This window comes from Schistosoma mansoni, chromosome W (genome assembly GCF_000237925.1).
Source record: "Schistosoma mansoni strain Puerto Rico chromosome W, complete genome".
Classification (NCBI taxonomy): domain Eukaryota; kingdom Metazoa; phylum Platyhelminthes; class Trematoda; order Strigeidida; family Schistosomatidae; genus Schistosoma; species Schistosoma mansoni.
Genome location: NC_031502.1, coordinates 18,331,194 through 18,350,418, shown reverse-complemented (window position 1 = coordinate 18,350,418; position 19,225 = coordinate 18,331,194). Strand labels below are relative to the sequence as shown.

The 19,225-nt window shown below is 32.1% G+C and overlaps 1 protein-coding gene across 1 annotated transcript in view; it reads right to left on the bottom strand.

The window, feature by feature from the left end:
* The window catches only part of Smp_174230 (hypothetical protein), a gene marked incomplete at its 5' end in the record, with an annotated part of 102,641 nt that overhangs the window by 16,432 nt on the left and 66,984 nt on the right, over positions 1-19,225 (bottom strand). Inside the window, 13 exons of the mRNA XM_018788847.1 lie at positions 183-554; positions 1,254-1,349; positions 3,150-3,362; positions 5,212-5,545; positions 6,658-6,818; positions 7,438-7,548; positions 9,286-9,393; positions 10,481-10,720; positions 12,311-12,613; positions 13,562-13,761; positions 15,673-15,760; positions 16,930-17,034; positions 18,781-18,849. Coding sequence (XP_018654349.1) covers positions 183-554; positions 1,254-1,349; positions 3,150-3,362; positions 5,212-5,545; positions 6,658-6,818; positions 7,438-7,548; positions 9,286-9,393; positions 10,481-10,720; positions 12,311-12,613; positions 13,562-13,761; positions 15,673-15,760; positions 16,930-17,034; positions 18,781-18,849 — 2,400 coding nt within the window. The remainder of the gene's footprint in view (positions 1-182; positions 555-1,253; positions 1,350-3,149; positions 3,363-5,211; positions 5,546-6,657; positions 6,819-7,437; positions 7,549-9,285; positions 9,394-10,480; positions 10,721-12,310; positions 12,614-13,561; positions 13,762-15,672; positions 15,761-16,929; positions 17,035-18,780; positions 18,850-19,225) is intronic.

Sequence of the window (19,225 nt, the reverse complement as noted above, 5' to 3'; positions counted from 1 at the left end):
GGTTGAACTGTGAAAAATGATCAAATGAAATCTAGGAAGATCAATGGGTTCAATGGTATATTTTAACCAGATTTACTTGTTTTATTTTTAAAAGGTACATCTCTTGTGTAAACTCCCGTTTGATATTAAGTAATTAGACTGTTTCGTTCACAAATTTTAAGTGCTAGATAATATATACTTACTCCTAAAATCTGTAAAAATAAGGATAAAAGACGAATCACTTCAGTAGTGAACTGGCAGGGATATTTATCACTATCGTCAAGGTCAGTTTCAGGCCAAGCTTCTTGGTTGCTGTGTCTAGGTGAACAATATGATCCGGCATCGCCATTTAAAGGAATGTGTTTCATTTTGTTAGATTGTTTTGGAACTCCTACAGAAGCACTTATACTGCTTGATTCTTGCGATGTAATTCCGAACAAAACTTCACCAAAGCTTGGTCTACCATAACGACTAGTCGCATGATTAGGTTGAATATCTAGACGTGATTTAGGAAAGCTAGATAAACATCTAGATACGTCGAAAACTATAGCTTTCTTCAAAATTTCAGCCAAAACCTAAATAAGAGATACAGAAGATAACATATGAAAAACATATCAATGAACTATTTGTTTATGGTTAATTATCAGCAAATAGTAAAATAAAAAATTTGAGAATTATATTGCAATAAATGTTTCATGTAAAAAGCTCAGTTTTCTAATCATAGATAACCTCAGGTAATCTAGGTACAAAAACAGTTAATTTTCAATAGTTCTTCACAATAAATTGGTCTATGATGAAAATCATCTTTAAAAATGGTTATTTTCGTAAAGATGGAACATACTGATTACGGCACTAACCTTGGGTCAGAGAAATGTTCATACTTCCCATTCAGGTAAGACTGAAAAGTATAGCATTCCAATATGAGGGTCTGGTATTGTCGATGCTATTGCACTAAGCTGCTGAAGCGAATTAAATAAGATTTATGTTGGAGAATTAACTTTCGTTGTAAACAATATCAGACTTCTTTACAGTGCACGCAGTGTAAGAATCTTAAATGAACACCACATTTCTATTGAGCTTCATTATCACTGATTCGGAATACTAAAATGTCAAAGTGCTAATGAAATTTTTCTCTCAAAAATAGTGTTTATGTCAAATCGCATATTTTTTCTACATCGCTTTGAGATATCAAAAAAATGTAATTAAAAACCAAGTTGATATTTACAGTGTTTTTCAGAACGTGTGAATGATGCATTATAAAGGTTATGACTTACGCGAATTTCTTTCATGTGTGCTACAGATCGATTCCTTTTCAGTATATAATAAACTGATCGGATCAACTTCACAAATTCGTTCCAATGATGAGTCGCCTAGAAAGAAAATAAAATGTTTCCAAGACAATTAATAGAAGAGTTATCAATTGATGTGGATTGACATGGGATTCGTAGTTTAAAGTACCAGAGGACTTTGTCAATAAGACTGGAAGAATGTTTTTTTTTTACTTTCTGATGTATATATACTTAAAAAAGGGTAATTAACATACACTTAAAGCAAGATAAACTAAGAAAAGTGGTTCATACGAATTTTATTTTAGCAAGGGTGTATATTGAATTTTGATTAGTATATTTCAGGCTGAAAATCAGTACAACGTTAAGTTGCTAAAATGCATACAATACTGAGAAAGTTTATGAGCAAAGATGAAGAGTGGTTAGCAATGGAATCCAGAATATGTGTTTCTTCCTAGAGTTGGTGTTCAGTCCGCGACCCGAGCCCAATATCGTTCGCTTCAAACACCACCACGCTATCCATTTAGCTAATGAGTCCTGATAGCCACCTGCTTGCGCACAAGCAGCCGACGAGTCCAAAATAGGACGGAACGCGTGTCCACTGCTAGCCACCATCCATCTTTGCTTACAAAGCTTGCTACTTAAGGCAATATCGAGGCAATCCGCACAGGATGCACATATGCCAACAAGAGAATGATTCTAAACAGCAATGGGAAGATACAAGTAAACAACACGAAGTCAATTTAACACTGAAAAGTATTTTATAATATATTTCTTTGAAATATGGATGAAATATATTAGTTATCCAGATATACATTAAAACGAAGCTATGAAAACCTAGAACAAAGTGTTCAGCGTTATTTCAAAAAGGTGTTTTCTTTCATGGTTGCTTCGCTTGCTGAGCTGTTAATATGTGTGAACTGTGCTAGATTGAAAACTCAAGCATCATGTTTTTGAAAACAGATCTAAGGGATTTATCATTGGTAAACTTGTGTGCTTCCTTAACTCAGAGATTAAACACATCCCAGAGGTTAAATATTTGCTTTGTTCATTAAATATATTTGTTGGTAGTTTGGAGGGAATCTGCAGGAAGACCGAGATGTAGATTTTCCTTTGTTGGAATCTATCAAAAAGATATACCTGGAGTCGTGATTCAGATGCATATTACTGAGCACTGGGTTAAAGGATCTCTTTCTTCAATACTGCAAAATAATTTGTACCAATATTCGTCAATATTTGAACGAATAGTGTAACAGAAATTGGACACTGAGTTTAGAGAAAGCATTATTTGTGAAAATAGTTCTGTTTAAAGTTCCAGCTTTCTGAGGGTGATAATAGTAGCTTTCATAGTTTATATAAATTCATTTCAATTTTATTGAAACGATTGCTGAAAAGTCTAAAAATTGCAAACAAATTGCCTTATAATGCTTGTGAATGAAGGCAAAATCGAGGCAATGCGCACAATATGCACATATGCCAATAAGAGACTGATCAATTGCGATCCTAAACGTCAATGAGAAGATTCAAACAAACAATACCAAGTGAATCTAAATTGCCTTACTGTTAACTTAAATCATATTTTTGTACTTCATATTAATATATTGTGGTATTCAGTGGAAACTACATTACTACTTATTTATACAAATGGTGATTATTTGATAACATGAAACCATCCATCACTCATGATACTATTATGTCATAATCATGCTAGTGTTTATTTCTCCACGAAAACATATGATGCAATTCATTTTAGATATGTTTATTTCTTGTGTACCTGGGAATCACATAGCTGATCACACATTTATAATTTTTATGAACTAATTGACATCAATATGCAAAATGAAAATTGAATAGGTAGCAGTTAAAATGTTAAATTATACACACCTTGGATCTAATAGCGAATTCAAGCATCTTTGGTAGCGTCCTATTCAGTCGACCTAGAAGACATTCCACTGCTTTACACGATCTCAGTGATTCATGGCTCCAATCGATAACTGGCAGCACTTCCAGAAAATAACGTTGTAAGGCTGAACTAACTAGGAAATCTGGACTGTTAGAAACTTGTTTCAGCATGAATTGAGTTATATCGGCTAATCGCTGTGTAAATAAATTTTAAAAAATCATTTAGTCAACTCCATGGAGAATTTGAAGCCGACAAAAAAACACCAGTCAATAAATCTTACATAAAAACAAATTATCTGTAACCTAGTTACCATCAATAAGCACTCAATCCAAGTTCGGGGTTTTTTCTTTAAATTAAGCAAGGACATCTTCAATGGGAAATCATTTACCCTTAAAGCCAACCTATAGTAATATCTCGTAGTTGTGTAGTGAACGCTAATCATAAGATTATTGGTAAGTAGTATGTAGCGGAACGTGGAATCGTAGTTGTAATAATTGTGCACATTCAGTGCATCGAAAGCACGGCGTTGGCATAACACGTGGAGATCAGATGAGAAGATGGTTAAGACTTCAGAACACACCGAAAGATGCAAATGAAAGATTGAAGGCTATACATGTGTGTCACTTAAATATTTCGTAACTTTTCACTATTACCTTGTTTTACAGCCGTGATGTGTAAACAAAACAGAACATTTCAGATTACAGTGTTCACTTAACTAGCGATTTAAGCATTTCTTAATGTGCAGAAGATATCAGCTTATCTTTAATATCTAGACTGACTTAATTATTGATTTGGTAAATAAGCGCACTCTAAGTCATGTTTTTTTTAATTTTCAGTCAAACGGACAAGCGGTTCGTTGATTATTATAATGAGGAAGTTGGTCAGATGTATCAGTACACATTATATTTAAATAAGGAAATTAAATGGAACATGCACGAAAGCATATTCTAGCCTGTTTATTTCGGCCAAATAAGGGAGTCTAATTGTCCAAACTCTATTCGGTTTGTGTTGTAGGAGACTTGGAACACCTAAGTAATATCAATAAACTAGGAAGCAATACTAATTTTAGGATTCTTCAGTGTTATGAACTGTACACTCTGTGTTGGCTTGAATCTTGAATTATTTATAACAAGTCTTCTCTGAAGCTGTTGCTCAAACTATATTTGCTTTTCTAAACGTTATTTCGATGATCTACTAATAATAAACTTCAATTCAACGAATTGATGAATTTGATACAATATTGTCACTGGCAATGGAGACGCGAAACAATCGACAGATTCTTGTTCGTATCCTTCTTTATTCATCCAAAAATTACACTTTAGTTCACATAAAGTATTATCTGGAAAAATCACTAGTTTCAAATAACAACCCACAGTATGTTTTCATAAACACACACTACCTTTAAATGAACAATAATATTTACTAATATTCTGGTAAACCTTTTGAAATCAAATAAACTAACAAAACTATTAGAAATATTTGTAAACCGTGATGAAATCGCAGATATTTTATTTAGTTCTGATTGTAATAAAATATTTTCAAGGTTAAGGAAACGTGGTTAACGGAATAACAACTGATCGACGACGTTTGAGCTTTGGTGAACAAACAAATGAATGCTTGTGTAAATAAGCTTTAAATATCTAGTTGATAGATATGAAAAGATGGAATCAATGATCAACCAAGTCAGTCATATTAGAAATTTACGAAATAGGTTAATTAATTAGATAAAGTACCTTATAATATTCGTTTACAAGATTTGTTTAATCAAAATCATGAATCGATCAATATTAGAGCACCATTGAAAACCCAAAAGCACCGAACAACCCATGACCTTCAGTCTAACTCCCGAACACTTAACCTCCAAACCACTGACGCAGGAACCAACGGTGCGTGATATACATTGTTGCTTTTTTTGAATATAAGTTATTCTTTATCTCTGATTTTGGATGTATAAACATTTTAACCTCAGTCTAAGGGCTGTAACATGTGGAGGTTAATACATGCATTATAAAATATTTAATAAGAAAACTGTCGGTAGCTTACCATGTGTGATTTAGCGTCTAAAAGATCAGATATACGTTGTTTTTCTTCCATTTCCAAAAGACGTCCGGAACAGGTAGATAGAAATTCGCAAGCCAACTGTAAAACTGCTTCTCTGGGTTCATAAGCTGTCGGACGGTGATGACCACTCGTTGCTGCAGCAGGATTTCTCAGCATTTGGTTCGACTGAATGTCCCTTTCACGTGATACGTTTGAACTTACTGATAGAGGAAAACCTTTATTTACAGGCAAAGTGTTGATTTCATTACATAATTCGTTTCTTGTTATTTTTACAGCTGTTTCGTTATATTTTGTTTTATCCAATGACTTGAAGTTACTCTTTGCAGCTTCATAGTTTACTAGCCTGGTGGCTACTCCAGTCAACAAGAGACCAGGTGTTTCTTTACGACATTCCGTTGGACCACCTGGAGCAAGGTAATTCAGTTGACGGATATCCTCAATTCTCCTAAATGGCAAAATATATGGTGATGTCAGTAAATAATTAAGGAGAATATAAAGTTGAGGCTTGGTGAAAATCCCCTTCAATTTATCCTGGGTAACATGGTCTTCGAGAGGGGATTTTATTACCAAAGAGGGCTTTACCATATTCCTAGCTGTACGGATTTATAGACGTGAAAATCCTACTGAAGTAACAAAACCAACCAGTTTTAAAGATGTAAGTGAAGTTACAATTAGTGACTAACATCACAAGCTTAGGATTACTAAGGTTCGTCAATCATATATATTACTAATAAACCCACAACAACATCGACGATAAGTTTTTAAAGCTGTTTGCCATACAACCGCTGTCCATCGACACTATAGTTTCTGAAGCTAGATGAATTATTTAGTGGGCATATTCTAGTTGAAAACAGCTAAGATGAAGTTTTCTTGATAAAACTGCGCCCGTATATCTTTAGTAATCTATAAACTAATGTTGTAAGATCGCTTGGGACTAGTATTTAATTTAAAGACATGGAATGAATAATTTGAGCACACAATTGCTTAAAAGGTCCAGTAAAAAAACATACTCCAAATGAATTGCAGGTGAAATATTGGAGAGCTTATTCAAGGTCAATTATTCTACAAGTAATGTAAACGGTCATATCATAAAAAATTGCATCAGCAGAAATTCAATTACACTACTGTCCCCTGAAAACAATTCACTAATTCCGAGGTACAATTCTCATCGTGTTTGCGTCTAATCACGTGAAGAGAGAAATCTATAACCCTTTTGAATCGCACTGGGAAATGTTGTATTTTAAATTAGGACCAAACCCGAGTAAGTCATTAGTGCCATAGTTTTAACGATGTTCAACACATAAATGCAGAACATTACCAGTGTAGTTGGATATAGTGACAAATAAAACTAGTGAAATATTTTATATTTTTTGACATCATCATAACGGCAAAATGTTAAATAATTACAGTTCCGTGGAACTGACACACCTGCTCATGAATTCGGCTGTTGAAATAAGCTGACGCATTGCTATTGAAATTTTCTGAATGGCTGATAACTCAGCCTTTTTGGGATCAGTACCATTGCCTTCTTCTGCACATATGTATGACAAATCTTTAAGAATTAATGGCATCAAAGCCTGGAGAATAATCTGAATTTAAAAGAGTTAAATATGAATTATTATAGTTCATTAGCTGAAAAGATTCTTTTTGATCTATGTGTGATGAATATGAAGCTAAGTGAATAAAAATGAAATTAGTTGTAGGTTTTCAAGCTAATTTTCTTGTTTTAATTATACTTCTGTCAATGTGGTTTTAGGTTTAAATAAAAGTTTTATGAAATATGCGACAAAAAGGTTGGGTATCATTCTGCTTTTTTCCTAACGTTTAATTTGAAAATTGTTTGGTTGTAATTAGCTATGTTTTACATTTAATGACAGTGACATATGATGCTGAGATATAAATATCGCACATAACTAGTAATATAGCGATAACATTTCATTTACTAAAATGTTTAGCCGCTACACAAAACTTTCTCTGATAAATTGAATTCTCAATAAATATAACTATCGGTGCTGTTCAATTTTTCTTTCGTAATTGTAGCATAACTTAAATGTGATCACACATTTCAAGAAATGGGATAGCCATAGCTGATTTCATAATTAACTTTGATTCTTTTCACTTTTAATTATTGTATCTTCACTACAGAAGATCCTGAAGCACTCCCTTCCACACAAACAGTCGCATATACGAAAATATTTAATCACTTACCAACATTTGCCTGGATCTATATGAATCAGGAGCATAGACTATGACAGCTACACAGAGATTGATTACTTCCAAAATAGACCAGTTAGCCTCTTCATCGTCATAACAAAAATCCTGTAAAAAGGTAGTTTGAAACGTTTAATGAATAAATGTCCCTTTTCAAATTTAATGACTTTAGAAATGTTGGTCAATTTCAATTTCTAAGATTGACTCTATCGCAAACCGATTAATTGTTAAGCTAAACACTTTGTTTATATACCAATCAGAAACACTTCAAAACTCATGATTATTCACAATTTTAACCAACTGATATTAACATATAAATGTTAAATAAATTATTATTCATTGACGAGAAAGAATGGCTTTTTATGGTACACAGAAAGTGAAACTAAGCGTTACTTATTCAGAAGCCTATGTAGTTTCAGCCATTCTAGTTTCTATGAAATAATGAGTTATACGTATTTATAGATTTAATAGAATTACAACTTCCATATCAGTTTGTCTTGCATACAGTGATTAAGTAAACAGGACAATGTTGCAAGATTTTTCAGTGTACATCTATGGCCCTATATATATTTGCCCTGAGTGACTACAGAATCCTATTCATTGTTTGCAAAATACGTGAAATGTAAATAGACAATATTTAGGTTTATCTGTGAAAAACATCAACGTATTCCGCCTGAATGACTTTAGAATATTACACTGTAGCAAAAACGGTATCACAATTATTCAAAAAGACAAAAATATAGCTGAAGCAATAGTTTACGTGGCGTGATTATATATATAGCGTTGATACTACAGTATTTTTTATAACTTTTAGTCTTCAATTTCATGTTTTATTATTATAATAAGTAGAGTTCATTTTAGGCAAGAAAATTATTAGAGTATGCAAATTTGATTCTAACACAGTTTGTTCAGTGCTAATACTCTAAACAAGTACTAATTTTTCATTTATGCGAAAAAAATCTAATTAAATACTCTGTATACTTTATGATTACAATAAAAAATGTTTATAGTCTTTATGTAAATAATTCGAATGTAAGTTGATTGGGTCGAAATAAAAAAAATTAAGCAAAAGTGACCTTAATAAAAAAAATACTTTAGGTTTTTAGAATTTTCCGAACAAGCTGTTTAGGTAAATTTAAGACAAATAAAAGAAAAAGCTATCCTAGAGAGTTTAATTAATATGTTGAACAGGCATTCCTATATTAACAGTAACAACATATGATTGTTAAAAAAATAATATCCGTTGATTGCTTTCGAGACATTAATTTGTGATTAAAAATCCATCACTTATTGTGCAGTTTTTAGTTTTTTAGTCAATTAGAACGTAAAGGTATCTTAAGCAGAGATGGGTAGTGGCTAGCAGTGGAATCCAGGACGCGCGTTTCGTCCTATTTGGGACTCGTCAGCTGGATGTACCTGCATCTCAGAGTTGATATTCACTCTGGGACTCGAACCCAGTACCCTCGCTTCAAACTCAATGGCGTTATCCACTCGGCCACTGAGTCCTGATAGCCACTTGCTGTGCGATGGGGTGAAGTTTGAATTCGCTTGGAAAGGGGTGTCGGGATCTTCCCACAGTGGGTGGACCGAGGGTGGCTGTATGCACCGCTAGCCCACAACCATCTCTGCTTACCATGCTTGTGAATTAAGGTATATCGAGGCAATACGCACAGTATGCACATATGCCAATTAGAGACTGACCAGTTGCAGTCCTAAACACATCGATGGGAAGATCCAAACAAACAATACTAAGTAAAGGTATCTTGTTTATGAAAGAATTTAGAGGGTAGATGAAAAGAGATAAGTTGGAAATGTTCAAGGTGTCAGCATGAAAAACAAACTTACCAAAGCTTCCAACGGCTTTTGAATATTACACAACTCCAAAATACGAAGGTTATCATCTAAAGGACGGCTTATAACACGTAATAATCTGTATACAGCTCCCGGTTGAATCTGTGGTAAAATAAAATAATTCCCCAAAAAATAATAGATAGTCACTGTTTACCAATCTTCTACATAGTAGGTTACTCGATTTAATCTCTTCATTGTAGCGACCTTAAATATTCTCGATAATGATTCACTTAATATGCATCAACCATGGGAAACAATTTTTATGTTTCACTGACTAGGTAGGTAGAAAGGAGCTGGTAAACTACTGACCGGAAGACCACAATTTGTTACAACAATCGTTCTGCAATTAAAATTAACTGAGGAGAGGTTTCATTTTGAAACACACATTATCACACGAAGCACAAAGGACCAGGGAGACATAGACAGTTTCCTATTTTGGTAACTAAAGTGAAGAAATTCACTAATAATAGGATACATTTTGATATAAACGGAGACGGAATATCAAATATATATGATAAAGATTCCAATTATAACAGTCAATAAATTTCCCAACATTGAATTGATAATCCTTCTCAACACAAATGTTTTTTTTCTTAGAGGCTCGTGTTACAAGTATTAATGTCCAGCACACTGACAGGTTCCTATTATCAGTTTTATTAGACGAATGCTCTTTGATTAGTTCATATAAATTCATATGAACGATCTGCTGGTCGTCCAATTATACTTATCTGTTGTGGTGAACCAACCAAGGAAGAGTATAGTATCGATCATTGCATATGATATTCAAGATGCATATTCAACTTTTACTTAAAAGTGATTATGAATATCGGATTTTGACAGATATAATTTTATTGTAAATTTACTTAATCTGAAATAAACATACCATAAGTGAAAAGTCATATCAGACTATTGTAATTATTAAATTCTAGTAATATCATGAGTTTATTCTGATCATATAGATGAATGAATTTTCACAAGGTTACATCAATATACCTTAATTCGATGTGAGATAAATGGTATTCGTTCAAGTAACCTAACAATAAATAATGGTTGATATACTTTGGTGAATAACAATTAGAAGTCTTCATACATTACTATAGAATAATTACAAAAAATCTCATCATGTGTATCATTATTATGGTGAAAGCACAATGGTGAAAAGGTGTTAAAAGAAACACTATGAACTCACTCGATAAAATTCATCGCCCACACCAATTATTTCATTATTAGTCGTCACATAATTGGCGATGCACCCTAGCAGTTGTAATATAAATGGTGTTCTATGCATTACATAAAATTGTCTAAATGTAAATTCAATAGCTTGTGTAAGTACTGGATTATGCGTATTTTGGTTATAAACACGTACCAGTGTCGGTACAATGCCAGAGTAGCCTGTGGTTGCAAATACCGTTTTGAATTGATAACAGCACTGATAAAATAAAATAAGTTATACATTGTTATGAACGAAATATAGTTTATAAAGTCATTACAGATTTGTTGAATAAAAGAGAGAACTCGTAGTAGAATAAAAGTAACGAAAAAAGTTTAGGAAAGAGTATTTTGAGACTATATTTGTAAAATATGGTGGTAACCAATTATCTCTCTACTAACAATAGAAATTGATTGGTAAGAATTGAGAATGACGATGACAACTGATCTTAAGATTACATATAGTCCATTTTTAAAATAACTTTGTATTTAATATGAGTATTATTATCATATTAATTACCTAGTATGAATTGTCAATCGAGTATGGATCTTGATGGTTGGTCAAAAGAAATTCCATTGAATTACAATATTGCGTTCTGGTTGAGCAGCATAACTTTGTTCGAAATAGGTTTGGGTGGAATTACAAGTATTTTTTTTTAAAATGACTATTTAATAGTAACTGATACAGTACACCCTTATTTTTGAGTAAAAAAATTTATTCCTGCAGGCAATCCAAACCAACAATAGACGGCGTAATAACGCTTTGAATTTAAGTGTGATTAATTAGTTACTTAGACGATAAACAAAGTTAAAGAGTTAAGTCGAAATTATTCTGTGTTGTAACTTTGAGAAAGCCATTGTTAATCATTGAAATAAATTTCTAGTTGATCAGTCATTTTGTTGTAACTGACACCTTGTTATTTTCTATTGTTTAAATCCCGTGACGGAAAACTGAATATAGGTTTGACAGTGTCATCCGAAATTCGCTATCTCCAACCGCAGTTGTGAAGTAATAATACCACAGTACTGATTTTATTGAGGATGTTAACGAAATTTCTAACCATAAAGCTTTCTTGTTATAGCTTGTTGTAGAGAGTATTTGATTTTAATTTTCACATCACACGGAATGACCTCGGTTAGATGCTCATCGCAAACCAGAAGGCATTAGACAGTTGTATCACCCTAGATTTCTTTTAGCGAATAATGTATTTTATTATTAGGAATGTGAAATATTTGTTTTAGACTAATTGTGTCATCCTCACATAGGTTAAAATTGCGCACTCTTACAGGGAGCCATTGAGAACTTCAGAGTTCGGTAACACTTTTGCCTATATCCTTCTCTTTTCTCATGTACATATATGTATCTTTTGATCATTAAAAGGATTTTCGTTGCCGCTGATTAACTCATGATCTTCAGTCATGTTTGTAAGCGCACTTTCAACAACGTCTGATGTTAATCTGACATTAATCAGATAAAACGGATCACTGAGGTCCTACACTAAGATGAAGTTATCAAGCGCTCAATGGTTTTTGATGGTTGAAATTAATTCATAAAGTGAAACTTTAAAATAAAGCATTTCGCTTTCAATGCAAGACGTTGTTACCTAATATTGAGACAGAGGTTTGCTACGGGACTGTTTAATTAGACCTAATTTGATATTGAGGAGGACATTTGGTAATGATCTATGCTTATGTAACTGAACAGACGAATGAAACTTAATTCACTTGACTATATCTTCTCTTGAAATAGTTCACTGACTTAATAAAATATTAATTCACAAACAAGATTTGTCATTTATTCTCAACTAACCTGTATGAAGAATGCTAGACACTGTCGTAAAACTGATGAGTCTTCTGCATGTAATATCAGTGTACCATTGTATACATTCAAAAATATTTGTAAATCCGATGACCACGGATAAGTTTTAGGCATCATCATGAATAAACTGGATATTAAATGACACCAAGATAATTTGTGTATTGTATCTAATGCAAATAGTGGACGCCCATATGTAGGCCAGTCGTAAAGATTGAAATCTGATTCTAACGCTTTACGTGGAAATGATGGTAGTTTAGTTAACTCTTCATGTAAGAAAAAAACGTGATTGGGAATCTAAATTATAAGAGATGGAGATAAAATGATCAAGTCAAATCTTCAACGCTTCATGATTAAAATCGAAATGACGACGGGTAACGTAGAATACAAAAAAATGTACCTAAAAATACAGATTTTCAAGACTCTTTTCTGGAGATCCAATTACAATATTTATAGTGTTTTATTAACATTTTCAAATGTCATTCGTGAGTTTATTTCTTTACGTCTAATGAATTAAAGCACGATACCATCTCTAGGAGATATACGTTAATGTTAGCAAGACACATAAAAGATGAAGCTGAATTAGCAGTCAATGAATAAAAATCTCGACTTTTTATGGCAGGAATCACAAAATCGTTTGCTTTATTATATAAATAGGTTGTTTACAAGACATTTCACAATTAAGTAATTTAGTGTAGACTATTTAAATTGAACGACAAGTAATGTCTTTCTTCAATCACTTAACTTAGATATAACTGAATCCAACTGTATGTAAAATATCTATCTGCTGGTATTTGCAATTTGAATAGTTCGAATATAACATGGCAATTTGTAATAATTCAGCAGTAAGTGTTTGTCAGTTATTCCGCATAAATTTGCAGTATTAATAACACAAGTTATATGTCTCATATTTATATTTATAACTAAGTTAATAACTGAGTTTAAGATCAATTTAAATGGATTTGATTTTTACTGAATTTGTACTAGGTAGTTTGATAGTGGCTAGAAATGAGAGGTAAGACAGTTAATGCGCTCTCATCTGATTTGATCAGTTGCAGCCACAAAGACATTCTAACGAATGTTAATGTTTCTGTTGAATCAGCTTCTTTTCTCAATCAATAAATACAAAAACCACTGAAACATTTAATGATCATATTCTGGAAAATGTGAAAAAACAGTCGAATGAATTATTATGTATGTTAGAGTTCATTTCATATTGAAAATATTGGTGTTCTATCTACATACCTGTGCTGTTGGTGTACATCGAAGTACTGATAGTGTAAAGGATACTTTACCAATTTCTTGAAATTTCAGACTGAGAGCATTTTGTTGCAGTAGATACATGCCGTGTTTCTTATCATATTGACGCAAGCGTAATTTAGGAGTATGATTACGTTTAAATGAATAGAAATCACGAATGTAATGGGAAGAGTTTCGTATAATATCTGCAACATGGTTAAAATGCAGTTAATCAAAACATATGCAAAACAATCTTAAAAGCGATACCACAAATCCAAACAAAGATTATTATCAGAAAATTATCTCATGTTTTCTGAGTTGTGATATTTACCAGTAACTTTGTCATCTACACCATATGAGTTAATGGTTTTTATACTACTGAGAATGAGTTAAGGAAAATTATTCTATCATCCAATTCAATGAACAACATTAAATTACTTTAGGGTTTCTCATTGACCGACCTGACAGATCAATGTTCGCTTATCTATTACCATAACGACTTTATTCAAATAATTTCTAAAGCGATTAAATATCTAATAGCCAGTTTATTTACCAGTTTACAGCTACTACTCCAACTCAAAATTTTGCAAGTTTTCAAAATTCGGCTTAACTGGTCATAACATCATCGATCATACCCTGTAACCACTCTATCTGTAAATCACGTACTCGTACGTTTTATGCTCAAATGAACAAATGTCCCTTAATATATGGAACGCATTTGGTTAACCACTGTACATGTTGATTCATAAATGAGCCAACAACAAACCTCTCTGCCTTGGGCCACAATAATTTAGATTTATAAGTTTACTTTCCGTTGGTAACACAAAGTGTACTACTTCGAAAAGTGTCTCCTGGCATTAATTTTCTTTGCTGTCGAAAAGGAGTATGAGAATCAATCAGTAAGTCAATTCCGGGATATCTTGTAAATTTCAGTCACGCTTTTAAGACCATAGATACTTTTAAAAGAATTGAATAAACGGGAGTACAAATAATAAACTCATACACTGAATAGGTTTTAACAGTTCACCGATTCAAACCTGTGTCTTGTAGACAAAAGGATTATGTCCAAACTCTCATTCTATCACAATCTTTAATTACCTTCGTATTTTAAATACTTAATAGTCAGTTCAGAATTATCAATAAACTGTTATCATAACATTCAATCTTTTTCTCATTTTTCATACTCACATTGTGTTCAATTATCTCATTTATAAACCACTTCTTACTTTATTACTTTTCATCAGATCATTAATCAACTTTATTCGAGTCATTGAAATTTCCAACTGAACCCCATCATACTTTTCATTTAATTAATATATATGGCGCAAGTATAATTTATGGACGACCTTTGAGCGATGACAGAGTGACCTTTAGAAAATTCACCTACCTACTAGGATATAATGAGGTTTACAATATAATGTGAGAAATCAGAATGGGGATTTGCAGTTACAAGTTAGAGTTTGAAATTAGAGTAAGAGTTTTGATCACTCACCGATATCAGATCCAACAATCGCTATTTTAAATCTGGTTGGTTCGTCCATAGAATATACTCTCTCCCTTTAACCGTAAGAATATATACCATATCGATACTATGGCTTTACATTTGTTGTGGGATGTTATGAATACACAGGGAGGAACTACTTGACCTACACTTCGGGCTCATTTAGTCCTAGTCAGTGACTTACGTTGTTGGTTCCTTTATTTGTAAACATAAATATGTATATTGTATGGAGATTCGTACTTACGATGACTACCGTTAATTATAGAATAATTGCTGTTAAGACAAACTGTGAAATATCTTGACTCAAATGTGTATTATGTGTGTTTTCGAATTGAGCGTTGAAAGATTCTGACTTGCTGCAAATGATAACACCACTGTCAACAGAATCACAATGAGATAGTCAAATCATATGTAAATGCAAGCATACAATATCGAGAAGTTGCTTGTTGATTTTTTGTTACAAGCAACTTACCAACTGAACTTGACGATTAGGGAATTGCCAAATGTTAGCTGGTTGGTGATAATCAAGTAAACAAATATGATTCTAACTCCTTTTTTTAAATGAAATATACAAATATAGATATTTGTGTGAAAGTCTAAAAAATATTATGCTTACTAGAACGTTCGTCACAGAGGTAGTAAGAACATCTTTCATCTTCGAGTATATCACTCGCTGACAGAACATCTTTCAGAATATCTTCGAACTGATAGTCCTAAAATTTTTTAAAGAACATATGCATGAAGCAGGTTAACAATGATGACCTTCATAGATAAACTCTGTTAGTGGGATCTGCTGATTATTGCAGTTCAAAGAGAACCATAGTTGCACTGAAATATTTAAAATCCCATGAAAACTTCGTTCATTTGTAAAATAAACATGCTTCTTATTAATTTTAACTAGGATAGAGAAAATATATCGCATTAACTAATCTGTCCTGAAAATCAAAAAAAATTACTACAAGATCATTGTCTTGTGTAAACTGTTGATGTTCATTGAATAGAAGGGTTAAAGATTGTATTTATGAAGTATTTGTGACAAACAGATGAATTGCATAATCTGACGACACTGTTAAAGTGTACCCGAACATTCTTTTTACCAAATAATTGTCAAACGTCAAATAAATCATATTTGACAACATTTATACTATTATGAATATTTGAAGTATAGAAATTAGAAAGATTAAGTCAAGAAGATAGTTTTTCTACAAATTGATCTGTAAGTCTACAACTAAGAGACTAATTTTAGTATTTTGTTGAGATATATATTTCCTGGAACCAACAGTTAACATAAACCTTAATTACTCGTAGGCAGCAGCAAAACGTTTATGTGATGTAATTACAATTATTTCAACCTATCTTCTAATAATCCTTGAAAATTGTGAAAATCGTTTACTGAAAGTCAGAATAAACAACAAGATGAATGATAAAAGTTATTATTATTGATTATTATTGAGACTAAAACATCTTAAGTGATGATTGTGGAGAGACAAAAAATCAATTACCATATAATAAGAGGATAACCTCTTATAACCCGATAAGTGATTTCCTATTCGATAAGGGATAAAATGCCGTCAGGTGATAGAAAAGAATGTTATAGATCATGAACTGATTTTATCTTTGAGTTTCTGAAATAAGAAATCAGTGGTTTGTTGGTTTAGATATTGGAGTAATAATCGAAGAAAAATAAGCTCAAACCCTGATACACCTGATATAGTTAGAATATGTAGGTGAAATAATGGCCTAGTAAAAGAATTCGTATATCATTTACGGTGTCATTGCATGTATATTTCTGCAGAAAATAAAATAAAATTGATCTCTTCTCATTGCTTGCAATATGCCAACACATATTTTCAGTTTGCTGATCATTCCTCACCTTATTTTCGTCTTGTAAACGAACAAGTTGAGCAACACCAATGCTATTATCAAACACGTTGAATTGTTTAGCACAAGGTAAGTTAGCTGTTAGTAGAAGTGTAGACTAGAAAAGAAGGGATAAGAATTGGATATAAAAATGTATGCACATTGGATGAGATGGTTTATTGTTTGGTAAGTTACAGATAGAAACAAAAAACATCTTTACGAATCGTTCCTATTTAAGTAAAAATTGTTTTGTTTTTCTCTCAATAAACTTTCGGTTTTTAATTATTTATGAAGCCAAAGATACATTTCCTATATTTATTTACATTCGCTTCAACATTCAATAAAACTGTTCTACCCTAATTGTGCCTTGTAACCCTATTCGGTACTTTGTTATACACTTGGACTATCAGATTTAGTATGGTCATTAGTGATATATATTACTTCTAAGCGTTTATTGAGAGGCCACAAAACACAATGCAACCCTCAATACAAATGATGCTATCTCATGGTATAATGTTTTGGTATCATGATTCAAATTTTCAGGTTAATATCCTCCATTTGAGTGAGGAGAACAGATATATATTCTCATTAAGTCTTTTATTTAATGATCAGAAAAAAAGTAGCAAGATTAATTATTCGATCGATAGAGTGAATTTGAGATTGTCTGTTCAACTGTATTTCTGTACAGTCTGTTAGATGATAGGTTAATACAATGATTTGAGCTCCAAATTAATACCACCAACACACAATATCAAACATTATTGAAATAAAAACTATTCACTAAGTTAATTAGACCTGTAGTGAAACGACACCTTAACACCTTAAACTATTTCGGATCAATAAACAATTATTACGCTGGGAATATCGTGACACTTTAATGGAAGAAGAGTAGGTCAATCAATACACAAATCATTGAGCATTGTCACATTTGGCTAGTAAACATATGATGACAGTGTTAATGATCGTCTTATCATTTATTTCCTAAATCTCTCATCTGTTTGTGTAATTGATCAGTATTATCAATGCTACCAAAATGAATTGATAGTATTCCGATTTTATAAATCACCAATATATTATGTTGTAATTGATATCATTATATCATGTATAATTAGTTTTAAATATTTGAGGCCGCAAAACATTACAGGCATTGTTTCTTTTCTAAGTTTGCAGTTAAAACAGCGATCAAGACTATTTATTCCAGAAGTCAATCCCAAATTTATAGCGAACGTTTTCTATACCTTTGTAGGTAAGTTCAATGAATTTTAAATGAAATTTCTTTTCTATAATGAATTGTTTAGACCATTAGAAATTCGTCAAAATGAACTCAAACCTTAATGAAAACGATCGATGAAAGTAGACTTTCATATCCACTAGTTACAAATACTGGACAGTATACTTTTAATTGTTATGACTTGAAATTTACAAAGTACAGAAAATCTATTTATGGTTGAATAATATTTTCATTTTGGAGATAAAATGGTTTACTTGATCAGAAGTTAACTTTCTATACCTAAAAGTTGATTCCATATTTTCACGTTTCAGAAAATACTCGGATAGTATGTAGATAAATAAATGGAGCTAATCATTATTTGAAATAATCTCGAATCAAAACTAAAGATAACAGTCAAGTGACCTCCTGATCAGAGAAAATCAATACAGCATCGAAAGTTTGGCGGAAATTTTCTTGAATACATTCATGGAACATTTACGTTCCTTGTACTCTGCAAATACTTACAATATTTATATATTGTGTTTTGTGTAGCGTCTATCATCGCCTGAGGTGGCGTTTATTCATTTAGCAAAGTTAAATATGAATGAATGATCATTAACATGCCAAAAAATATTAACTTTACAGAGAACTTACATCAATTTGTTCTCTTCTCATCGTCTGTTTCAGATCCTTAAAGTAGATATTTTGGACGTATGGAATAACCTGAATAATCAGCAAAAATACCATGTTAGTGATTGTAAATCATAACTGACTCTTCGTTATCAGTAGCGATCTCTGTCAAGTTATTTCTTAGCAATTCGGGAAATCCAAAAATTACTGCGATGTTCAAAAATTTCTAGGGTCGACATAAATAGATTATGAAATGAATCTTAATGGTTAGAATGATGACATGTTCATCGTAGGAAATCAGAATCTTTGCTTCAACTCCAAGAAATGACATAGTCTCTGAACACATTTTTGAAATCAGATCTAAGGCAACAGATGTTTCATTGAGGTATCGACTGTTAATGAAAACTAATTCTAATCATATTAGTAAAATATAAAACGTTAAACGAAAATTGGTTATCGGTAAAGTTTA